Source organism: Triticum urartu, chromosome 7A (assembly GCF_056163025.1).
Source record: "Triticum urartu cultivar PI428250 chromosome 7A, HENAU_Tu73, whole genome shotgun sequence".
Lineage (NCBI taxonomy): Eukaryota > Viridiplantae > Streptophyta > Magnoliopsida > Poales > Poaceae > Triticum > Triticum urartu.
In genome coordinates, this window is record NC_141879.1 from 173,303,819 (window position 1) to 173,329,819 (window position 26,001).

The 26,001-nt window shown below is 46.6% G+C and overlaps 1 protein-coding gene across 1 annotated transcript; it reads right to left on the reverse strand.

Moving 5' to 3' along the window:
* Window positions 1-13,921: 13,921 nt before the first annotated feature.
* On the reverse strand, window positions 13,922-15,703 carry LOC147958833 (uncharacterized). Its single transcript, XM_087532325.1, has 4 exons — window positions 15,560-15,703; window positions 14,804-15,080; window positions 14,380-14,726; window positions 13,922-13,945 (listed from the first exon to the last, which is right to left on the reverse strand). The coding sequence occupies exons 1-4, from the start codon at window positions 15,701-15,703 to the stop codon at window positions 13,922-13,924; spliced, it is 792 nt and encodes a 263-aa protein (XP_087388451.1).
* Between the last annotated feature and the right edge of the window lie 10,298 nt (window positions 15,704-26,001).

Genomic DNA, 26,001 nt, shown 5'->3' on the forward strand with positions numbered 1-26,001 from the left:
GTACCAAGTGATTCATAATCAAGTGGTTCCGATATGACCTAAACGGCAGTGCCACAAATAAGTTGCACTATCATTATCAACTCTGCATCTTTTGGCTTCAACATTATGAATATGTGTGTTACTACTATCGAGATTCAATAATAATAGACCACTCTTCAAGGGTGCATGACCATAAAAGATATTACTCATATAAATAGAACAACCATTATTCTCTGATTTAAATGAATAACCGTCTCGCATCAAACAAGATCCAGATATAATGTTCATGCTTAACGCTGGCACCAAATAACAATTATTTAGGTCTAATATTAATCCCGAAGGTAGATGTAGAGGTAGCGCGCCGACCGCGATCACATCGACTTTGGAACCGTTTCCCATGCGCATCGTCACCTCGTCCTTAGCCAATCTTCGCTTAATCCGTAGTCCCTGTTTCGAGTTGCAAATATTAGCAACAGAACCAGTATCAAATACCCAGGTGCTACTGCGAGCATTAGTAAGGTACACATCAATAAAATGTATATCACATATACCTTTGTTCACCTTGCTATCCTTCTTATCCACCAAATATTTGGGGCAGTTCCGCTTCCAGTGACCAGTCTGCTTGCAGTAGAAGCACTCAGTTTCAGGCTTAGGTCCAGACTTGGGTTTCTTCTCTTGAGCAGCAACTTGCTTGCTGTTCTTCTTGAAGTTCCCCTTCTTCTTCCCTTTACCCTTTTTCTTGAAACTAGTGGTCTTGTTGACCATCAACACTTGATGCTCCTTCTTGATTTCTACCTCCGCAGCTTTCAGCATTGCGAAGAGCTCGGGAATAGTCTTATTCATCCCTTGCATATTATAGTTCATCACGAAACTCTTGTAGCTTGGTGGAAGTGAGTGGAGAATTCTGTCAATGACGCTATCATCCGGAAGATTAACTCCCAGTTGAATCAAGTGATTACAATGCCCAGACATCTTGAGTATATGCTCACTGACAGAACTGTTCTCCTCCATCTTGCAGCTATAGAACTTATTGGAGACTTCATATCTCTCAATCCGGGCATTTGCTTGAAATATTAACTTCAACTCCTGGAACATCTCATATGCCCCATGACGTTCAAAATGTCGTTGAAGTCCCGGTTCTAAGCCGTAAAGAATGGCACATTGAACTATCGAGTAGTCATCAGCTTTGCTCTGCCAAATGTTCATAACATCTGGTGTTGCTCCAGCAGCAGGCCTGGCACCCAGTGGTGCTTCCAGGACGTAACTCTTCTGTGCAGCAATGAGGATAATCCTCAAGTTACGGACCCAGTCCGTGTAATTGCTACCATCATCTTTCAACTTTGCTTTCTCAAGGAACGCATTAAAATTCAACGGAACAACAACACGGACCATCTATCTACAATCAAACATACATAAGCAAGATACTATCAGGTACTAAGTTCATGATAAATTTAGGTTCAATTAATCATATTACTTAAAGAACTCCCACTTAGATAGATATCCCTCTAGTCCTCTAAGTGATTACGTGATCCAAATCAACTAAACCATGTCCGATCATCACGTGAGATGGAGTAGTTTCATTGGTGAACATCACTATGTTGATCATATCTACTATATGATTCACGCTCGACCTTTCAATCTCCGTGTTCTGAGGCCATATCTGTATATGCTTGGCTCGTCAAGTATAACCTGAGTATTCTGCGTGTGCAACTGTTTTGCACCCGTTGTATTTGAACGTAGAGCCTATCACACCCGATCATCACGTGGTTTCTCAGCACGAAGAACTTTCGCAACGGTGCATACTCAGGGAGAACACTTTTTGATAATTAGTGAGAGATCATCTTATAATGCTACCGTCAATCAAAGCAAGATAAGATGCATAAAAAGATAAACATCACATGCAATCAATATAAGTGATATGATATGGCCATCATCATCTTGTGCTTGTGATCTCCATCCTCGAAGCACTGTCCTGATCACCATCGTCACCGGCGCGACACCTTGATCTCCATCGTAGCATCGTTGTCGTCTCGCCAATCTTATGCTTCCACGACTATCGATACCGCTTAGTGATAAAGTAAAGCATTACAGCGCGATTGCATTGCATACAATAAAGCGACAACCATATGGCTCCTGCCAGTTGCCGATAACTCGGTTACAAAACATGATAATCTCATACAATAAAATTTAGCATCATGTCTTGACCATATCACATCACAACATGCCCTGCAAAAACAAGTTAGACGTCCTCTACTTTGTTGTTGCAAGTTTTACGTGGCTGCTACGGGCTTAAGCAAGAACCAATCTTACCTACGCATCAAAACCGCAACGATAGTTTGTCAAGTTGGTGCTGTTTTAACCTTCGCAAGGACCGCGCGTAGCCACACTCGGTTCAACTAAAGTTGGAGAAACTGTCACCCGCTAGCCACCTTTGTGCAAAGCACGTCGGGAGAACCGGTCTCACGTAAGCGTACGCGTAATGCCGGTCCGGGCCGCTTCGTCCAACAATACCGCCGAACCAAAGTATGACATGCTGGTAAGCAGTATGAATTATATCGCCCACAACTCACTTGTGTTGTACTCGTGCATATAACATCAACACATAAAACCTAGGCTCGGATGCCACTGTTGGGTTTCGTAGTAATTTCAAAAAATTTCCTACGCACACGCAAGATCATGGTGATGCATAGCAACGATAGGGGGAGAGTGTGATCTACGTACCCTTGTAGATCGACAACGGAAGCGTTAACTTGTTTGATGTAGTCGTACGTCTCCACGGCCCGACCGATCAAGTACCGAAACTACGGCACCTCCGAGTTCTAGCACACATTCAGCTCGATGACGATCCCCAGACTCCGATCCAGCAAAGTGTCGGGGAAGAGTTCCGTCAGCACGACGGTGTGGTGACGATCTTGATGTTCTACCGTCGCAGGGCTTCGCCTAAGCACCGCTACAATATTATCGAGGACTATGGTGGAAGGGGGCACCACACACGGCTAAGAATATGATCACGCGGATCAACTTTTTGTGTCTAGGGGTGCCCCTTGCCTCCGTATATAAAAGCTCAAGGGGGGGGGCCAAGAGGAGGCGCGCCAGGAGGAGTCCTACTCCCTTCGGGAGTAGGACTCCCCCCCTTTCCTAGTTGGAATATGATTCGCGGAGGGGGGAAAAGAGGAGAGAGAGGAGGAAGGGGGGCCGGCCTCCTCTCCTTGTCCTATTCGGACCAAGGGGGGGGGAGGGACGCGCGGCCCATCTATGGCCACCTCTCCTCTCTTCCACTAAGGCCCACTAAGGCCCATATACCTCCCGGGGAGTTCCGGTAACCTCCCGGTACTCCGGTAAAATCCCGATTTCACCCGGAACACTTCCGATATCCAAACATAGGCTTCCAATATATCAATCTTTATGTCTCGACCATTTCGAGACTCCTCGTCATGTCCGTGATCACATCTGGGACTCCGAACAAACTTCGGTACATCAAAATGCATAAACTCATAATATAACTGTCATCGCAACCTTAAGCGTGCGGACCCTACGGGTTCAAGAACAATGTAGACATGACCGAGACACGTCTCCGGTCAATAACCAATAGCGGAACCTGGATGCTCGTATTGGCTCCTACATATTCTACGAAGATCTTTTATCGGTCAGACCGCATAACAACATACGTTGTTCCCTTTGTCATCGGTATGTTACTTGCCTGAGATTTGATCGTCGGTATCCCATACCTAGTTCAATCTCGTTACCGGCAAGTCTCTTTACTCGTTCCGTAATACATCATCCCGCAACTAACTCATTAGTTGCAATGCTTGCAAGGCTTCAGTGATGTGCATTACCGAGAGGGCCCAGAGATACCTCTCCGACAATCGGAGTGACAAATCCTAATCTCGAAATACGCCAACCCAACATGTACTTTTGGAGACACCTATAGAGCTCCTTTATAATCACCCAGTTACCTTGTGACGTTTGGTAGCACACAAAGTGTTCCTCCGGCAAACGGGAGTTGCATAATCTCATAGTCATAGGAACATGTATAAGTTATGAAGAAAGCAATAGCAACATACTAAACGATCGGGTGCTAAGCTAATGGAATGGGTCATGTCAATCAGATCATTCAACTAATGATGTGATCCTGTTAATCAAATGACAACTCTTTGTCCATGGTTAGGAAACATAACCATCTTTGATTAATGAGCTAGTCAAGTAGAGGCATACTAGCGACACTCTGTTTGTCTATGTATTCACACATATATTATGTTTCCGGTTAATACAATTCTAGCATGAATAAGAAACTTTTATCATGATATAAGGAAATAAATAATAACTTTATTATTGCCTCTAGGGCATATTTCCTTCAATAAGTGTATGAAAGCTAAAAAAACTAAGTGGGTGTGCATCCAACTCGCTTGCTCATGAAGACCTAGGGCATTTTGAGGAAGCCCATCATTGGAATATACAAGCCAAGTTCTATAATGAAAAATTCCCACTAGTATATGAAAGTGACAACATAGGAGACTCTCTATCGTGAAGATCATGGTGCTACTTTGAAGCACAAGTGTGGTAAAAGGATCGTAGCATTGCCCCTTCTCTCTTTTTCTCTCATTTTTTTATTTGGGCCTTTCTCATTTTTTTATGGCCACTATTTTTTTCTTTTTTGTCCGGAGTCTCATCCCGACTTATGGGGGAATCATAGTCTCCATCATCCTTTCCTCACTGGGATAATGCTCTAATAATGAAGATCATCACACTTTTATTTACTTACAACTCAAGAATTACAACTCAATACTTAGAACAAAAATATGACTCTATGTGAATTCCTTCGGCGGTATACCGGGATGTGCAATGATTTAAGAGTGACATGTATGAAAAATTATGAATGGTGGCTTTGCCACAAATACGATGTCAACTACATGATCATGCAAAGCAATATGACAATGATGGAGCATGTCATAATAAATGGAACGGTGGAAATTTGCATGGCAATATATCTCGGAATGGCTATGGAAATGCCATAATAGGTAGGTATGGTGGCTGTTTTGAGGAAGGTATATGGTGGGTGTAGGTACCGGCGAAAGTTGCGCGGTACTAGAGAGGCTAGCAATGGTGGAAGGGTGAGAGTGCGTATAATCCATGGACTCAACATTAGTTATAAAGAACTCATATACTTATTGCAAAAATCTATTATTATCAAAATGAAGTACCACACGCATGCTCCTAGGGGATAGATTGGTAGGAAAAGACCATCGCTCGTCCCCGACCGCCACTCATAAGGAAGACAATCAATAAATAAATCATGCTCCAACTTCATCACATAACGGTTCACCATAGGTGCATGCTACGGGAATCACAAAGTTTAACACAAGTATCTCTCAAATTCACAACTACTCTACTAGCATGACTCTAATATCACCATCTTCATATCTCAAAACAATCATAAAGAATCAAACTTCTCATAGTATTCAATGCACTTTATATGGAAGTTTTTATTATATCCCTCTTGGATACCCATCATATTAGGACTAGTTTTATAACCCAAGCAAGTTAACATGCTGTTTAAGACTCTCAAAATAATATTATTGAAGCATGAGAGTTCATCTATTTCTTCAAAATAAAACCTCCGTCGTGCTCTAAAAAGATATAAGTGATGCACTAGAGCAAAGGACAAACTACTCCAAAAGATATAAGTGAAGATCAATGAGTAGTCGAATAATTATGTAACTATGTGAAGACTCTCTAACATTTAAGAAAGTCAGATCTTGGGATTTTATCCAAACAGCAAGCAAAACAAAATAAAATAAAATGACGCTCCAAGCAAAACACATATCATGTGCTGAATAAAAATATAGCTCCAAGTAAGGTTACCGATGAACGAAGACGAAAGAGGGGGATGTTTTGTAATGGAGTTATCGGCAACTGGCAGGAGCCATACCCAGGTGGAGGATGCCTAACATGAGAATCCCACCTCCCCTCCCACCGGCGCCCTAGGCTCTCCGGCGATCTCCCTCTCCAACCAGTAAATCTTGTTCTTTCTCCACCCATCATCTCCGGCGTTCTCCGATCTATCACCCTATACCCATCTCACATGGGTCATCATGGTGGATCAACTTTGGATCTGGCCTTTTCCAAAGGAGTGGCTTTTGCGGAGGAGGTTTTTAGATCTTGTGGGAAATGCATTCACCCTTCGGATGACACGGGCCATTTCATTATGGTCGTGTCTTTTAGCAGACACATCTTTCGTCTTGATGATGATTCGGTGGCGGCGGCATTGGAATCAGCAATTGGAGGATCAGCAATTGATATGTCTGTTCAACTCATTAAAGAAAAGGTATTCTCATTTATTGTCTCTTGCAAACGTGTTGGTCTTCTTATTCTTCAATTGTGATCTTTTGTGTGTCCGCAATTCAAATGCTTTTTCCATCTATGGGGTAATGGTGGCTGTTGGGGATATTACTACTAGGCGTAAACCGGCCTATCTGGACCAGGTTAACGTCATCAGTAGTTCAAGGGTGCTAAAGCCCAAGGAGGAAGATAAGGGCCCAAGGCCTGTAGTCGGTTTAACACCTGTAGCCGTAAACCGGCTTGGTATGTAGACTTGTATTGTAAGTTAGGAATAAGGAGAGACCAACCCGGATACGAGTATGAACCGGTGTTGGGACTCTGTGGACCGACGGGCGTCACTCGTGTATATAAGGGGGCGACTCGGCGGTGGTTCAAGGACAGACAACAACCCGAGACTTAGGCGAAGCTTGTTTGCTCCCTAGTCATCGAAACCCCATCAATTCCATCATAACTAGACGTCGGCTTTTACCTTCATCGAAGGGGCTGAACTAGTATAAAACTCTCTGCGTCCCTGTGTCCGCTTTAACCCCTTCAAGCTAACCCGTCGCGATGGCTCCACGACTAAGTCCTTTCTCCAGGACATCTGCCGTGACAAAACCACGACAGTTGGCGCCCACCGTGGGGCTATAGCACGATGGTTTCAAGTTCTTGGAGGGCCGCTTCGAAGGACTCGAGGGCTACGCTGTGGGCCGGATGACTAAGAGTCGTCGCGGCAAGCTCTACATCGACGATGCAGGCTGGGGCCCCGAGGCCGGCTCGATTGAGTACAGGTACCGGGTCCCCTTTGGTGGCATACACGTTTTCATTGGCAAGATCGGTGAACCGGGCCCTGAGCTGGACACCTGCACCGACCTCGTCGTGACGGCTCAGTGTGCGCGATCTGCCCAGGTTAAACCGGCCGTGAAGCGTGCCTTCGTGGGAGTCATCCACGGAGGAAGTTATGAGGATGGATCAGAATCTGGTGGCGAGACCGTTGTTTACTCCGGCGACGAGTCGTCAACCGGAGAAACTGAATCTCTGTATCATCTACAAGATGGCCGGATTGGGGGCTGTTTCGATGGTGACAGTATTCCGGACCCCTCCGATCTGCCCAACCGGGTTGGAATATTCATGGCCGGTACACAAGCAGTGCTTCATTCTTTGACCGCTGCGGCAATGATCTCCGGTTCAGTAGCGGCGACGGCTGCCGGGGCAGGAGGCTCTATGCGCCCGCCGGCTCAAGTTTTATCGGATCTGTTCGATGCGTTGGCTGCGCTCATGGCAGAGGCTAACCCGGTGGATCAGGATGCTCACAACGTGGAGATTGCAAAAGTGAGGGAACAAATCACTCAGGCTAAGGCGGACCTAGCAGCTGAAGATGCCAGGATGACTGCAGAGCGGGCCGCTTTAGATGCGCAAGCCTACGGGCTCATGTTGGATCAGAACGCGTCGCAGGAAGTCATGAGGAGGAAGTACCGATCTTGTTTGCCTTCAGTTTTCGAAGCCAGAGACCTCTTCAACACCCTCGGAGCGGGAACCAGTAATCCGCCAGTGGTAAACCAGGCGGAAGCACCTGGGACGGGCGCGCCGGTCCAGCCCCGTTTAATAGATCTGCCCCGTCATAATACTGGTGTACCTCAAGTTGTGCCAACACCTCCGGGTCACTACTCCAACCCGATGGACAACCTTGTTGCAGCTGCTGCATGACTGAAGGTGATTCGCTGCAGGCGATAGAGACGCGCCGGGTCAAGGAGCTCCTTAGGACAGCTTTGGTCCAACAGGAAGCGTATTCGTATAGCCGTGACCGGATCCATTCTACCCCTCGCCCAAGCCGGAGCTATAGCAGGCATATGGATGAACCAGCCGTGTCAAGTAATGCACGACGTGGAGCGCCCCGTGGTAACAACCTGGCAGGTGGTGTCGATAATGCTCAGGAAGTGGTGGACTGGGCCCGAGCGCGCAGGGAGGCCGAGTTAGCGGCACACTATCAAGCTCGTCAGCTTACGCCGGTTCATCCGAACACCTCGGTCGAGCCTGGAGTTACCTCTAGCTCTTTGGGGGTGCCTTGGCTTGTCCCCGCTTTACGCAATGTGCGCCTGCCCAAGTATTTCAAGGGCCCACGCAAGGTACCAAATTATATGGTGGATCAACCTCCAGAGACATGGGTGGAGAGCTATGAGATGGCCATGGAGATGCTTGATGTGGATGATGCGGCGTGTGCAAAGTATTTCACCATGATGCTTGAAGGAACGGCCCGTACTTGGTTAAAAAGCTTACCGGCCAATTCTATCAGTTCATGGGCCCAGTTACGAGCCCGGTTTATCAGTAATTTCAAGGACACGTGTAAGCAGCCTATGTCGATAGTGGATCTAGCTGCCTGTGTCCAGGAGGAAGGAGAATAAATGACTCATTGGGTGCGCCGGGTCTCGCAAGTTCTGCATTCATCAGACCGCATCAACGCTGACACCGCGGTTATAATCCTGGAAGGCAATTGCCGGTTTGGGCCCCTAAAGCTGAAGTTAGGGCGGATGAAGCGCCACTGCACTGACATGGGGACTCTCATGGCCGCTTTGGTAAAGTATGCTGATCCTGATAGTACCAAGGATCCCGAGTCTGATGATGACAAGACAGGGAAGGGAAAGAAGAACGGCAACTCCAAAGGTCAGCAACATCACTCGACAGGTAATGGTGGCGGAGGCAAGCGTAAAGCGGATGGCAACATGGACTTCGTGGCTAATACCAACGCACAGGAAAAGGGCCAGCAACGCAAGGGTAAACCGCCGAATCGCAGTGGAGTGCCTAACCCTAACCCGGACCGCCTAAATTATCTATTGAACCAGCCCTGTCCGAAGCATGGGACAAAGGAGGTGCCGGCAAACCACCTTTGGAAGGATTGCTACATTATGTAGGAGTTCAAGAATTCTAATGCTTTCCGGTATGATCACGGCTCCGGCAGTGGCTCGAGATCCGGGCCGGGTTACGGTGGAGGAAATTCCAGTTCAGGATTTAATGGTAATCCGGGCGGACATGACAATCAAAATAATCAGAATAACCAGGGTGGTTACAACCAGCAACAGCAGCAGTCGGGTTACCAGAGCAACCCAAAGCAGTTGAATAGTGGGCAGTATCATGTATTCACCACTAGCTTGGACAAGCGAGACCGGAAGGTTCAGATGCGGGCAGTCAACTCTGTTGAGCCGGCTATGCCCCATTATCTACGCTAGTCGGAGCAGCCAATCATATGGAGTAGATAGGATCACCCTCCCCAGGTTTACAATCCAGGTCAGCTAGCATTAATTGGTGGTGGCGCCTCAGGTGGGAGGTTATAAGTTCACCAAGGTACTCATGGATGGAGGGAGCAGCATTAATATCCTGTACTATGAGACCTTCCGTCGTATGGGACTAACAGATAAAGATCTCAAACCGTCCAATACGGTGTTCCATGGTGTGGTACCTGGCAAGTCAGCATATCCTGTTGGTAAGATAGCGCTGGAAGTGGCCTTTGGAGATGATCATGATTCCAGGTCGGAGACACTGACGTTTGAAGTGGTAAAAATCCAAAGTCCATATCGTGCCCTGTTTGGGCGACCGGCCTACGCCAAGTTTATGGCACGGCCCTGTTATGTGTATTTACAGCATAAGATGCCGGGCCACAAGGGGACAATAACAGTTCACGGGAGCCGTAAAGTCGCTTTGGAGTGCGAGGAAGGTGATGCAGCCTACGCAGAGTCGGTTTGTGCCACAGAGGAACTGAAATATTACAAAGACAATGTTGATCCGGTGGACATGACTCCATTGAAGAAACCAACTACGGAGCATGATCCGGCCCTGAAGTTCAAATCGGCAGCTAAGACTAAGCTTGTTGACTTCGTGCCTGGCGATTCGTCCAAGCAGTTCAGCATCAGTGCCAATCTGGATCCGAAATAAGAAAGCGCGCTCATCGAGTTCATCCGTGAGAATCAGGACATTTTTGCATGGAAACCTTCTGACATGCCAGGTGTACCGAGGCAACTCGCTGAGCACACTCTTAATGTGGATCCTAAATACAAACCGGTGAAACAGTTCCTCCGCCGGTTTAACGAAGAAAGACGCAAAGCTATTGGAGAAGAGGTAGCCAGGCTCTTGGCAGCTGGCTTTATTGTTGAAGTTTTTCACCCTGAGTGGCTTGCTAATCCGGTGCTGGTCCTTAAGAAAAACGGCACCTGGCGTATGTGTGTGGATTACACAGACCTTAATAAAGCTTGTCCAGCAGATCCTTTTGCCCTCCCCCGTATTGATCAAATTATTGATGCTACGGCGGGTTGTGAGCGTTTGAGTTTTTTGGATGCATATTCTGGCTATCATCGGATCAAAATGGCAGTGAAGGACCAGGAGAAGACGGCGTTCATAACTCCCTTTGGAGCCTTCTGCTATGTGTCTATGCCTTTTGGGCTCAAGAGTGCCCAGGCAACCTATCAACGGTGTGTACAAAATTGTCTTCACAAGCAGATTGGCCGTAATGTACATGCTTACGTGGATGATATTGTGGTCAAGTCAAGGAAGAAGGAGACTCTGGTTGACGATTTGAAGGAAACCTTTGATAACCCGAGGAAGTACAAGATGATGCTCAATCCGGCCAAATGTGTTTTTGGTGTACCGGCAGGCAAGTTATTGGATTTTCTGGTGTCCAACAGGGGAATTGAGGCTAATCCGGAGAAGATCACAGCCATCACCTCCCTGGCTAAACTGAAGTGTATCAATGACGTTCAATGTTTGGCTGGCCGGATTGCCGCGTTGAGCCAGTTTATCAGCCGCCTTGGTGAGAAGGCAATTCCTTTGTATCAGATGTTGAAGAGGATGGATCAGTTCGTCTGGAGTTCCGCTGCTGATAAGGCATTTGAGGACTTAAAGCGGCAATTGGCCAATCCGCCTTTGCTTGCCGCTCCCATTGACAAGGAGCCGCTACTGCTATATGTTGCTGCTAACGCTCGTGCAGTCAGTGTGGCTATTGTGGTGGAGTGGAAGGAGGCAGGCAAGGAGCATCCGGTCCAGCGTCCGGTTTACTATATCAGCGAGGTACTTATTGAATCCAAGCAAAGGTATCCACATTGGCAGACGCTGGCATATGGAGTTTTCATGGCAAGCCGGAAGCTGAAGCAGTATTTCCAAGGGCACCCCATCACAGTGGTCAGTTCTGCCCCCTTGGGTGATATCATCCAGAACCGGGAAGCGACTGGCCGGATTGCCAAGTGGTCTATAGAACTTGGGCCACACGGGTTGAAGTACGTGCCTCGGATGGTGGTGAAGTCTCAAGCACTTGTTGATTTCATCAATGATTGGACGGAGCTGCAAGCACCTGAAGAGAAGCCGGATCACACATATTGGACTATCCATTTTGATGGTTCCAGGCAATTGGAGGGCTCGGGGGCTGGAGTCGTATTAACTTCCCCACGAGGTGACAAGTTCTGTTATGTTCTCCGCTTAATGTTCCCTTGTACTAACAATGCAGCTGAGTATGAAGCCTTGCTCCATGGTCTCCGGATGACTAAAGAGATGAATCTAAGTCGGGTTAAGTGCTTTGGTGACTTGGACCTAGTGGCTCAACAGGTGTCTGGCACTTGGGATTCTAAGGACCCACTCATGGCTGCATATCATCGTGAGGTGGATATTGTTGCAGGTCACTTCAAGGGCTATCAGGTGGACCACGTGGACCGTCGGAAGAATGAAGCGACGGACGCTTTAAGCCGGTTGGGCTCTCAGCGTAAACTGGTCCCGCCTAATGTTTTTCTTGATGTGCTGCACAACCCGTCGGTCAAGCTCCCTGGTGAAGCGGATTTGGCTATTCCTGATCCGGAGGCTCAATTGGTGGCAGCTCTTCATGTCATTCCGGATTGGACGCTTCCTTATCTTGCGTACATGAACCGGGGCGAGCTACCAGAGGATGAAACCTTGGCCCGGCAGATAATCCGGTGATCCAAGTCTATGACTATTGTTAATGGCGAATTGCATCATTGCTGTGTGTCAGGGGCGTTTCAACGCTGTGTGTCTCTGGAAGAAGGCTGTGAAATTTTGCGTGAGATCCACGAAGGAGATTGTGGTCATCATGCCGGTTCAAAATCTTTGGTGGCTAAAGCGTTCCGCCATGGTTTTTATTGGTTAACTGCTCATGCTGATGCGGAGGATCTGGTCAGACGATGTGACGGTTGCCAAAAGTTTTCAAGACGCGCTCATGTGCCGTCTCAAGAATTGAGGATGATTCCAATCACTTGGCTGTTTGCAACTTGGGGGCTGGATATGGTTGGGCCTTTCAAAAGGTCCAAGGATAAGGAGACCCACCTCCTGGTGGTGGTTGACAAGTTTACAAAGTGGGTGGAGGCAGAACCTGTTAGCAAGTGTGATGCGGCCACGGCGGTTCAATTCATCAAAAAGGTGATTTTCCGGTTTAGCTTTCCACACAGTATCATCACAGATAATGGTACCAATTTGTCCAAGGGGGCCATGAAGGAGTTCTGTGAACATGAGCACATCTGGCTTGATGTTTCATCAGTAGCCCACCCACAGTCCAATGGTCAAGAAGAAAGAGCTAATCAAGAGATCTTGAGAGGCATCAAACCCCGGCTTATGGTTCCTTTGCAGAGGACACCGGGTTGTTGGGTAGAAGAGCTACCATCTGTGTTATGGAGTATCAATACTACGTCCAACAGATCCACAGGATACACACCGTTCTTCATGGTCTACGGAGCAGAGGCGGTTCTCCCCAGTGATATCCGTCATGACTCACCTCGTGTCGCGGGTTATATTGAAGCGGACAACGAGACGGCACGACAAGATGCTTTGGACCTGTTGGATGAGGAGCGTGACATAGCAGTTGCCCGCTCGGCGATTTACCAACAGGATCTTCGTCGTTATCACAGTCGCCGAGTCAGAACCAGAACCTTTCAAGAAGGAGATTTCGTGCTTCGGCTCATCCAAAATTAGACTAATATGCATAAGTTATCCCCACCTTGGGGGGACCTTTCGTGGTCAGCAAGAATCTGCACAACGGGTCATACTATCTGATCGATATTTGAGAGCATAAAGACTCACGTACATCAGAGGAGGAGACCAACAGGCCGTGGAACATAGCTCATCTTCGGCCTTACTATACCTGAGCCATCGGCTCTACTTATGTACATATTATGACAGTGTATATATTATGATTCAATATTTTTCTTAATAACTGTTGCTTTATTTTTGTTGCGTTTTTTAAACCGACAACGTTTTAAACCGGTTCAAACTGTCAATTGACGGAACACGGTCCATTTTTAATCCGGATATTCTTTGCCCGGTTTGACTTTTTCTGTTAACATCCCATTATGGAGTAGCAGGGTGTTTATCATAACCCGGCACGGTTTACATGGTAAACCGGCATTGTATACACAGGAGCTGTTTTCTCCTTTGACGGTATAAGTTTATAAACCTCTGCTTCAAAATTGGCTAAGCCAACTTCATGCCCAGCGATGGCAGGTATTTTGTATCACAAAATTTGATCATATACCTCAATTTCATTGCATATATATATAAAGGTCATAAACCGGCGGGCGGTACAACTGCCGTGGCAGTTTAAGATTTTGTGATTGCAGGAAATATAGATTGAAGGTTTCGATCATTCAAACAAAAGTATCAGCACCTATGCACGGAGGCATCTCAGAAGCAAGAGTATTGGCTACCCTATTACAAGGCAACATGGTGCCCAAATAAGATCATTGTTTTCAGCGGAATATAAAATACCCGCCATTTAAACCGGCCTCCAGTTCAGGCTTGGTCGCCAGCTAGGTCTGATGGTTGCGGGTCATCCTGCGCCGCTTCAGCTTCTGCTTCTCTACCCAGTGGCTGGAAATCAACAGTTGTCCAGTCGATTCCCATTAAGGCTTGAAAGACAGCTTCCTCATGAATCAGCAATGACGGTTCAATATCAGGAGCGTAAGTATGCTAACGGATTGGAGGGGTCAGATTCTCCGCTTCAGGAATTGGTGCAGCCACTCGTTTGTTCTGATTATCATATTGGGCTTGGTAATGAGACAAGTCTGCTTCTTCCACCAATTGACAAGCTAGAGGGCGCACCTCCCGGTTTATCGCCCTCAAGTCCTCCTCATTGAATTCTGAACCATCTTCCTTTAAGTGAGGATAGCCTTGCGCCGCTTCAACAGGGTCAAAATCCGGCACCCACGCTTTTGCCCGGATTAAGGCATTGATAGCACCGGTTCGAGCAGCGGATTTCTTCAGCTCTTTAACCCGGGCGGGGAGCATAGACAATCTCTTCAGGGTGTCTTGGATCAAGGTGGGAGCCGGGTTGTAGTGGGATGTAGTTGATATGATACGCTGCGCACCAGTATACAATTGTTCTATCAGTGTATAGGCAGCCTTCAACTTCTTCCGCACATCTGACCCCAAGTGACCAATGCGTGTCCCTGAAACATTACAAAAGTTCACAAACCGGACCTACCATAGGAAGGCCAAATTGTTACATAAGTCAAAGGAAGCTTACCAAAGATGGCGGTAGTCATGGCATGCACTTGCCGCTTTACGCTGGTCAACTCATCTACCACCGGTTTAAGGGTGGCTTCAGCAGTTTCAACCTTCTTCATCAAAGCGGCCTTCTCAGTGGCCCAATCCGCCCGCTCTTTCTTGAAGCCCTCCTTAAGCTGTTCCATGACGCTTAAAGCGCTGGTCAACTCCTCTTTCGCCTTTGAGGTTTCAGCTTGTTGGGATTTCAAATTTTCTTGAAGATCGGTGAGTTGGCTTTCTTTGGTCTTCAGCTCAGCCTGCATACAGACAGTCATATGATTTAACAAACGGTACAAGAATTGAAGTACCAACCACATAACAAGTTATGCACCTGGCACTTGGGGGCTAATGCATATTTGATCTTCATTTTTCAATTGGTTACAAAGTCCCAAGCTCAATACAAGTATTCAACTTGGCACTTGGGGGCTAATGCATATTTGATCTTCATTTTTCAATTGGTTACAAAGTCCCAAGCTCAATACAAGTATTCAACATGGCACTTAGGGGCTAATGGCTATTTGCTCGAATAAGTTCTGATGCTGCGATATTAATTACTTAAAGTCCCGGTTTAACTACGCTAAGTTGAACCGGCCCTTGGGGGCTACATCAGTGAATTTCGAAGCATTGAGATTTATATTAAGTCCCGGTTTGAAAGAAGATTACAAACCGGTCCTTGGGGGCTAGGAGAGTTAACAAAATTGAAGTATCCAAGCAGGAAAAAGCACATGGAAGTTACCTCGAATTTTTCCTTCATCATATTCACCAGGCCAGCTTCATAATCACGGCTGGTATACAGCCGGTTCAAGTAGCTGGAATGAAGATCTTGGGTATTCAGAGCAGCGTAAGTCGCCAGATCAACATTCGACTTGCCCTTGCCCATGGCAGCAAATTCTTCCTTGGCAGTATGTTTGGCTAAGATGACGGGATTGCTTGGCTCTGAACGGCCAATACCAGTAATCACAACCTCATCATCCTTAGACTCACCGGTTTGCACTGGGGCAGTCGGTTCATCAGCAGGTTTGGATGGACTGGTGGATCTCTCAATCCAGATGGGACTTGTGGGTTGGTCAACAGGGCCTGAAGTATCAATAGGCCTTTCTTCAGTAATAAAATCATCGTCTTGCAGTGGTGGATCATTGGGTATATCTTCACGAATAGCCGCTTCAAGATCAGGCGCTCTATCCGGTTCACGAGCAGCATTTTCTTCGGCCGTTTTATCCAGGCGAGCCTTCTTGCTTGACCTAGGCTTGGCCTTGAAAGGAGTAATAAAAATCAGATACAGCGTATATTACAAAGGAATGCACCAGACATATTACGGTAAATATAGCTTACCCAAGCACCGTCTTAAGTGGTGGCAGCTGAGTAGCTGATGACTCGCCAGAGGAGGAATGGGAAGTAACCTGATAATCGGAGTCAGATGGATTAAGAGGTTGACGAAAACAGCCTGCTTTAGGACAAGCACTGACAAGCAAATTAGAGACCTCTGAATGGCGTTTCCGAACCGGGCTATTCGGTAAACCGGCGGAGGTAACTACCTGGCCGCTGTGCCGGGTTGTGCGGCGAGCTTCGTGTTGTTGGGTCTTCATAAGAAATTTGGGATCCAAGTAAGCAAGAGGATGAGAAAATTTAAACTTCCGGTTTACCTGACAGATTTTTAGTGAAGGCAAAGGATTTGAATCGGAAGAGAGAAAAATTACCTCCACAATATCGGCATGACTGGCTTCGGCATCATCCTGACAAATATCATTGTCAATAAGGCGTGTGAAAAATAAGCCAAGGGAATCAAGTTCTACCTTAAGGTCCGGATTACCCACATCGTCATCTGCAGCCGGATCAGAGGATGCAGTGGTTTTCTTCCTATGGGTAGTTCTCTTCACGACTTTGGTTTTTGGCCGGATTGGTCTTTCTGGTTTGTCTGGTTTTTCTGGTTTCTCCTGAGGAAGCTTTTTGCTCCAAAACGGATCATCGCCCTGTTTAAGCAGCAGTTGATATTAAGGAATATACAAAAATAGCAATGACAGGCTCAGTAAAAGAGTGCAGTCAAAATCTTACACCTGGCGGTTTATTGGTAGCATAGAAGGGGAGCAGGCCGGTTCGAGCGCAGAGGTGTTCTGGTTCGTTCAACATTTTCTTCACAACTTCTGTGACCTCGTCATCAGTGAGCTGGATGTTAACATGTCGGAGTGGGTCATCGACACTACCAGTATACTCGCACATCAAACCGGAGCACTGGCTGAGGGGCAGTATGCTCCATGATATCCAACAGCATGCAAGATCAATTCCTGTTAAGCCATTGGCCATGAAGGCTCTGAGCTTGGATAGTTGAGGAGCATATTTACTTCTCTCCTTGGCAGACAACCTTTGTGGAAAGGGGTGTGTGTTGCTAAGCTGCTCCGGACGAAAGCCAGGCAAAGGATTTTCATTAGCAGGGGAGGTGTCTTTGCAGTAGAACCATGATTGATTCCACTCCTTGGGGTGGCTGTGCAGTTTGGCGTGAGGGTAAGTAACCTCCTTCCTTTTCTGGATCGCCACACCACCCAGTTCTGTATTGGAGCCGTCAGTAAATTCCGTGCGGCTGTTTAGATGGAAGCAATCTCTAAACAACTCAACTGTGGATTCCTCTTGAAAGAACACCTCACAGAGCACTTGAAAGTGACAGATGTTGGTGATAGAGTTGGGGCCAGTGTCTTGCGGACGGATTTGAAAGTTGGCTAAGACATCCCGGTAGAATTTTGAACCGGGCGGATTAAAACCCCGGGCTAAGTGATCTGTGAAAACAACAACTTCTCCCTCTGGAGGTGTGGGCGGACATTCTTTGCCAGGGACCCTCCAATGAATAGTGTTTTTGTTGCTTAAAGCGCCAGTCAAGACTAAGTTGTTCAGTTGAGTTTCTGTGACGCGAGAAGGAGCCCAGTTGCACTCGTACACTTGTTTAGCCATGATGAAATCTACAAAGTAAGTAATTCCGGTTCAAGAATGTGTTGGGTCAAGTATACACTAGTATGTACAATGTTAAACCGGAGATAGCTATATCTAAACCGGAGTTATACGAAGCAACAGTGTCTGGCTAAAGAGGTCTGGCGGTTCAACAAGGGGACTAATGGTATGTACCGGTTTGTCAATTTTTTCTGGTGCTAAGTTAAACCGCCTGATCTAAAATATTGAAGCAAGTGAGGTTGCGGATGTATAAGTACGCGGAAACAGGTTTCACAAGGTCTAGCTACAGCGTTGGATCTAAAGCAAGTTCAGAAAAGGAAGAAAAATATTCAAAGACTTAAAGCAGAGCGGAAGTGAATCAATGGGCAGATATATAGATGAGATCTATGATCTTGAGCATGAAACTACAGGAGGATGCTAAAAGTTACTGCTATTCAGAGCAGGGTTTCACAGATCTATCCAGGAGTCTGAGTACGAGCATGAACAAGTGATGAACACGGCAAGAACACGAAACCCTAGAACAGATCTATGTTAAGAAGAACAGAAGGCTTAACAGAATCGAGGAAGATGCGGAAAGCTACCGCAGTGCTCTGGTGCGTTCAGGTTGATGCAGCAGCCCAAGACGGTGCAGAGGTCAACGGCGGCGGCGGAGCTCCGAGGCTGGCGACGCGAGGAAGACGAAGAGAAAGGGGACGAAGGGGAGAAAAGAAATGACCCTTCGGTCCTATTTATAAGGCAAGAGACATGTGTCAGGCGCGTGAATCAAGGAACCACAAATCTTGGAAGCGGAGCTGTCGCCTTGGTTATTGCGGATCTATTAAACAAAGAAGATATCATGGATGTTGTCTTTATGATGACGTCATGCCGGTTTACAATAGCCAGAGAAGGTGACATCACGGCGGTTCAACAAATACAAGAAGATGTTGAAGATGAAGATTTTTTGCTAAGGATTGACATGAACCAATTCAAATCAATCTGGGGCCTAATGTTGGGGATATTACTACTGGGCGTAAACCGGCCTATCTGGGCCGGGTTAACGTCATCAGTAGTTCAAGGGTGCTAAAGCCCAAGGAGGAAGATAAGGGCCCAAGGCCTGTAGTCGGTTTAAGACCTGTAGCCGTAAACCGGCTTGGTTTGTAAACTTGTATTGTAAGTTAGGAATAAGGAGAGACCAACCCGGATACGAGTATGAACCGGTGTTGGGACTCTGTGGACCGACGCGCGTCACCCGTGTATATAAGGGGGCGACCCGACGGCGGTTCAAGGACAGACAACAACTCGAGACTTAGGCGAAGCTTGTTTGCTCCCTAGTCATCGAAACCCCATCAATTCCATCACAACTAGACGTAGGCTTTTACCTTCATCGAAGGGGCCGAACTAGTATAAAACTCTCTGCGTCCCTATGTCCGCTTTAACCCCTTCAAGCTAACCCGTCGCGATGGCTCCACGACTAAGTCCTTTCTCCAGGACATCTGCCGTGACAAAACCACGACAGTGGCCCTAATTGGAAACGTGAGTTTATTATTTGGAAGAAAGAATGTGATGCTGAATGGATCTTAATCAGTCCCTCTAAGAGGTGTGCTTCTCTCGATATGATTGCCATGCATAAGCCACCTTCCAAGTCTGCTTTGCATTCGGGTTCTAGATCATCGAAGAAGATCTCGTTTGTAACATTCCAACAATATGATGTTTGCAAGGGATATAGTTATCCAGCCTCGCCAGGTCTGGTTGATGCAGTCTCTGATGCTGGGTATTCAGTTCTTCCTCGTGAGAGAGTAATTTTGCCTCCGACGCCGGCGAATGATCTCCGATGGACGGTGGCCGAACCACCCATCATTTTTGGAACAGTTAACATTCACGAGATTTCTTCGGCCGGGTTTTCAGTGGCCACCCCAACTAGTTTGGACGTCAATATGCATGTGCATGGGGGGGGGAGATGGTTGGACCAGCTTTGCCTAGGTTGTTTCCCCGGCCCAGGCCGATTCTCCGGATCCGGTTGTTTTCATGGCCCAGGTCGATTCCACGTCTCCGGTTGCTTCCCCGGCCCTATCAAATCTGGACTCTTCTGATATTTTTCCAACTGATTTTGGCAATGAGGCGAATATAGATATGCGACCAACAGACTCACCTGGAGATTCTGCTGAATTAAATGATCTTATTGATGACATGGTTTTTAATGTGTGGAAATGCCAGAATTGTTTGTCCATGGTGCATTTAACCAAAGCGTGCACCAGCCGGGTTCGGTGTCGTAGATGCTTTCGGTTGGGGCACCGGGCAAAGAGCTGTTCGGATTCTACTCCTTCTCCCTCTTACAAGTGGGTCTCGCGGATCAAATCTGGTGAGTCCAACCGGTCAGCAGGAATTTCTATGTTGGACGCCTCGATTCCCTCTATAGCTAGTCCTCCTGGGTCTATGCCCAGTCCCGTTGAGCCTGCCACCCCATCTATTCCACCATTGCCCAGAGAGCCACCGCCCATAACGCCTCCTCCGCCTCCCTCATCGCCGCCTGCATCGCCCACCTATTGCATCACCACCGATCAGTGCTTCTCTCCTTCCTCGGCGCCGGCAATGGCCAACTTCGTGCTGGATTCCATGGAGTTTATCCCGCAAGGCTTTGACATCATCGATGGCAGAGAGCCGCGTCTGCCCCGCACCTTCTTCGCGCCAGCGATTGCTCCGGACCGGCATCATGAGGATTATGCCATCGCCATCGTTGAGCCAGCTCCTCTGCCTGAAGAAATCGCCATCTTTCGGAACATGGTGAGTGATTTTGTTGTCAATGATCTGGGAAGAGCTGTTCTTGATGCCCAACCTTGGATTCAAGGGGTTGGGTTATTTCGCTTTCGTAGTGCTCTGGCTCGTCAAGCATTAGTTGAACACCCACCCTTTGATCTGGGCAACGATAGATTTGTTCGGTTTATTCCGCATGATGAGGGTATAAATTACAGAGCAACACAGGGTTTTCGCCGTGGATGGGTCATGTTGCTTGGTGTTCCTCTGGACTATAGGCGCACACAGTACCTTGCGGATGTCATCAGCACGTTTGGTCGATTCCACCATTGGCACCAAGATGATCCGATGCTAGTCCGCTCGCTGGCTTATGTTTCTTTCCCTGCACCGACCTTAGTTCCACGATCTGTGGCTTATAGAGAGTATGCAGACTTTGGTGGTGCTAGGATCTCTTGGACTGCACCTGTCTATATCCTTTCAGCGGATTTTGCAGATATCTTGCCAGCTAATGAAGATCCCATGCCCTTCAATGGCAATCCGCACCCCCTCCCTGGCAATATGCAGTTTGATAATCACAATTGGGTCATGCCTGGATTTCCAGAGCTGGGTTGGAATGATGTGCCACACCCTATTAATGAGCAACAACACAATGTACCCCCTCCAGTCCAGGAAGCTATGCAGCAAGAGGATGTTGAGGAGATTCAGTCTCAGGAGTCCATTGTTCTGCAACTTTTTGAAGATTCAGTCAACAATGTGGACAAAGCTGCGGATGTGGCTATCTTCCAGCCCCCAATGAGACCACAGCAACCTCCTCTTCTGATTGGGCAAGTGTTCACTGTCTATGGACCGATCTTGCCACCTGTGATGTAGTGGCAGCGTACTTTTGAGAAGATGCTTCCATTTATGTGGTCTTCCGACATTCCCTAGTTTGTCTTCAAGTCTGACATTGGTGCTTTGCTGAACAAGCAGTCCTGGGAGTTTCCCTGCAATGCTCCAGCCCCCAATCTTCAGCTGCTGCCTGCACCTGCTTCCTCTCTCAGCCCGGTGCAGGACGTGCCACATGCACCTGTTAGAAGGCCAGTAGCTCGGGCTCTCTGCTTTGATGATCTTGATGAACCAGTTTCTGAAGCTTTTGAATTCTCGGCTGTTCCTGAAGTCTCTTTGAAGCGTGGAAGAAAGCCTAAGGCCTCAAGAATTGTGTTGACACTAAGGTTTGGCGTAGTGCACATCTGAGCGCTCTACGTGACGGCTACCGCAAAGTTATAGGTGGCACTCCATCTAAGAAGTCTCACACTCTGAAGAAGCGCAAGACCAACAAATCCCAGTCTGAAGATAGCCCTTATGTGCCCCCACCAACAGCTATAGCTGACCTACAGCGCATTGGTGCTCGACTTCGCATTGCACCCGAGAAGATTATTGCGGATAAGCTTGTTGCTGATCCTGCCAAGTCCAACAGCAGCATGGGTTCTGATGATTAGTTACATCATGCAGGGTTTAGGTCCATGGCGTACCGTAATCGCCATTTATCTTTCTTTCTATGTTTGGAACTATGCGATGCTTGTCTGCTGAGTGGGTCAGTGTAGGTCATTGCGTGGCCTACTTTTAATGCTTTTACTTTTGGTTTGTAATGAATCAGACAAGGTATAAGGATTGGAAAGTTCTATGTTGGAACGATCGGGGCCTCAATTCTGAAGCATGTCAGCTTGCGGTTAGGCAAAAGATCGATGAAAGTGGTTGTTCTGTTGTTTGTCTTCAGGAAACTAAATGCATGCATATTGATCAACATTTCATTAGGAAGTTCTGCCCGAGGCGTTTTGATAATTTTGTTTATGTTCCTTCGACTGGCGCGTCTGCTGGGATGGTGGTTATTTGGAATTCATCTTTTTTCATAGGTAACTTAATCGAGGCAAAACCCTATGCGATTATTGTGGAGTTTAAGTCTAAGCACACTTCTGAAACCTGGTCTTTAATCTCCATATATGGCCCTTGTCAAGGTCTTGCTCATGATGAATTTGTGTAGTGGTTATATAATCTTGATATTCAGTTTGGTGAGAATTGGCTGCTTTTGGGTGATTTCAACTTTATGCGATCGCTTGAGAACCGTAATCTTCCGGGTGGTGATGTTAACGATATTTTCTTGTTTAATGAAATAATTGGTCATTTGGGTCTTGTTGAGATGCCAATCAAGGGTCGTCAATATACATGGTCCAATATGCAAACTTCACCGCTTCTCGAGCAGATTGACTGGTTTTTCACATCGGTTGCTTGGACATCTGATCACCCCAACACGATGGTTTTTCCTCTTGCACGCACTTCCTCTGATCATGTTCCGTGTGTGGTCTCTATTGCCACATGTATTCCCAAGGCAAAAGTTTTTCGCTTTGAGAATTATTGGGTTGATTTGCCTGGTTTTACTGACTGTGTTTCTCAGGTTTGTAACAGGCCAGTGGCAAAATCATCGATTGCCTTAACAATTTCGGCTAACTTTAAATCCCTCCGATATGCTCTCAAGAAATGGCATATTAACCTGTCCACAGTCAAAGCTCTCATTGCTGATTGCAATAAAGTGATTATTTTTCTTGATGATATTGAGGAAATTAGGCCCTTTAGTTGGCCGGAGTTCAATTTTCGCAGAATTGTTAAATTGCACCTTGAGGATATCTTACATTGGCAATTTATCTATTGGAAACAACGTTGCACGATCAGAAACATCAAAGTTGGCGAGGAAAATTCAAAAAAAAATTCATGCTACAGCTACGGAAAGATATCAGAGGAACACAATCTCCTCGATCAAGTCAGTTGACGGTGATGTGATCACTGACCACCAGCAGTTGGCGGGGATGTTCTGGTCTGACTTCAATCAACGAATGGGCCAATCAAAAGGTATTCAAATGGGTTTTGATCTAGACACATTAATTTCCCAGATTGATGGTCTAGAGGAGTTATCTTTACCGTTCACGGACTCTGAGGTGGATGCGGTAATTAAGAACATGCCTACTGATCGTGCTCCGGGACCGGATGGGTTTACTGGCCTATTTTTAAAGAGATGTTGGTCTATTTTGAAAGAGGATTTTATGAAACTTGTCCAAGAATTCTATGATGGGAAATGTAATTTGGAGTGTCTCAATACATCTCTTATCACCCTCATTCCTAAGAAGTTGAGCCCTGAATATGTTGGTGATTTCCGGCCCATATCATTGACAAATACCTGTTTGAAGTTTTTAACCAAGCTTTTGGCTAATCGTCTCCAGGGTGTGATCTTGAAATGTATCCACCGCAACCAATATGGCTTTCTTTGGTGTCGATCCATTCAGGACTGCTTGGCGTGGTGTTTTGAGTACATCCACCAATGCAAAGCTTCCAAGAGGCCTATCATTCTTCTTAAGCTTGACTTCACAAAGGCATTCGATACCATTGAGCATGATCTGATTCTCAGGATTCTGAAATGTAAGGGTTTTTACGATCATTGGACAAGTTGGATTGAGAGCATTTTGTCCACGAGCTCCTCTTCAGTTCTCTTAAATGGAGTGCCTGGTAATCATTTCGTCTGTCATTCAGGTGTTCGTCAAGGAGATCCACTATCTCCTTTGCTCTTTGTGATTGCTGTGGACTTACTTCAATCGGTTGTAAATGAAATGTGCTCAAGGAACATTCTCACCTTACCTATCCCAACATCCTCGATGGATTATTCGATTGTTCATTATGCGGATGACACACTCATTGTTCTTCCAGCTATTGACAGCCAGCTCATTGCTTTCAAAGAAATGCTTGAAGTCTTTGCTAAATCAACCGAACTGAGGGTCAATTTCAGTAAGTCCTCTTTGATACCTATCAATATGAGTGATGATGAGGGTAAGCGTGTTGCTAGTTTGCTTGGGTGTGATGTCGGTTCCATGATGTTCACTTACCTTGGCTTGCCCATGGGTACCTCCCGACCAACAATTTATGATCTGTTGCCTTTGGTGGATCGTATTGAGCGACGATTATCTGCGTCTTCTTGTCTGTTGAATCAAGGAAGCCGACTATAGCTCTTGCAATCTGTTCTTAGTTCTATGCCAATATATTTCCTGTGCACTCTTTCGCTGCCGCAGGGCATTTTGAAACAGATTGAGCGTATCATGCGACAGTGCTTGTGGAGAGGGAACACGGATACGCCTCGGCAATCACTGGCAGCTTGGGATTTGGTCTATCGTCCTAAAACCTTGGGAGGCCTGGGCGTTCTAGATTTGAGCATTTAGAATGATGCCTTGTTGATCAGGCATCTTTTCAAGTTCTTTAATAAGATGGACGTGCCATGGGTATCACTTATTTGGGACACATATTATGCCGCAGCGCCACCCCAAGTCACTCAAAGCTGCGGTTCTTTCTGGTGGAGGGATGTATTGAAGCTGTATGATAGGTTTTGCAAGTTGGCGGTACCACACGTGCGTGTGGGAGACACGGTGATCTTTTTGTTGGACCGTTGGCAACTTGGTAATAATATGGTTCTCATGCAACATCAGTTTCCGAGGCTTCACTCTTTTGTGATTGATGACACTCTCACCGTTAAGGATATGATGGAACTATCGAACCCAACCGACAATCTCCATCTGCCACTGTCCGCTGAGGCCTTCGAGGAATTTAATCAGCTTCAGGTGTTGCTGCCTTTGGTCAACCTTCAGGAGGGGGAAAAGGATGTCAGGAAATGTCCTTCCAAGTCTGGTGATTACCAGTCAAGGATTTATTACATGTCATGTTTTTCGGACACTGTGGTTGATCCCATATTCAGGTGGATCTGGAAATGTTCTTGCACCCTTAAGTTTAAGGTGTTTGGTTGGCTTCTTTTGATGGATTGCCTTAACACTAGGGACATGATGCAGCGGCGGCACTGGATTATCCAGGATGACACTTGTGTTCTGTGTCACTCTGCCTCTCATGAGGACAGAGCGCATCTCTTCTTCGCTTGTAACTTTAGTCAACGTGTCTGGAATTACCTGGGTATTTCATGGATTACTCAACCTAACCAGACTACTTATGAGATGGCTTCTACTGCTAGGAGGGATTTTGGTTTCCCATTTTTCTTAGAGGTAGTCTTCACTGCTACTTGGAATATTTGGACACAAAGAAATGGGAAGATTTTCAGAAATGAGTTACCTTCTTTCAGATCCTGGAGGAGAAATTTTCTTCATGACATTTCTCTTTTAGCTCATAGAATCAAATGTAAATATAGGAATAGCCTAATTTCTTGGATAGCTGCCTTACCTGAAACTCTCTTTGTAAGTAATCTCTCCTCTCTTTCCTTGCCTTTAACATGTAACTTTGTAAACTTTTTGGTTCTTTGGTTTAATAAAAGACTGCGAGGTTGTTGCCTTACAGTATATAGTCAAAAAAGACGAAAGAGGGGATGCCAGACGGGGCATCCCCAAGGTTAGGCTCTTGGTTGTCCTTGAATGTTACCTTGGGGTGCCTTGGGCCTCCCCAAGCTTAGGCTCTTGGCACTACTTATTCCATAGTCCATCGAATCTTTACCCA

What these genes read in the sequence shown, in the direction of transcription:
- LOC147958833 (XM_087532325.1), bottom strand. Translation starts at nt 15,703, where the DNA reads ATGGGCAAGGGCAAGTCGAATGTTGATCTGGCGACTTACGCTGCTCTG. An exon ending in TGATGAAGGAAAAATTCGAG is followed by an intron (nt 15,081 to 15,559) that starts GTAACTTCCATG and finishes GTCTGTATGCAG; the next exon opens with GCTGAGCTGAAGACCAAAGA. An exon ending in CATGACTACCGCCATCTTTG is followed by an intron (nt 14,727 to 14,803) that starts GTAAGCTTCCTT and finishes GTAATGTTTCAG; the next exon opens with GGACACGCATTGGTCACTTG.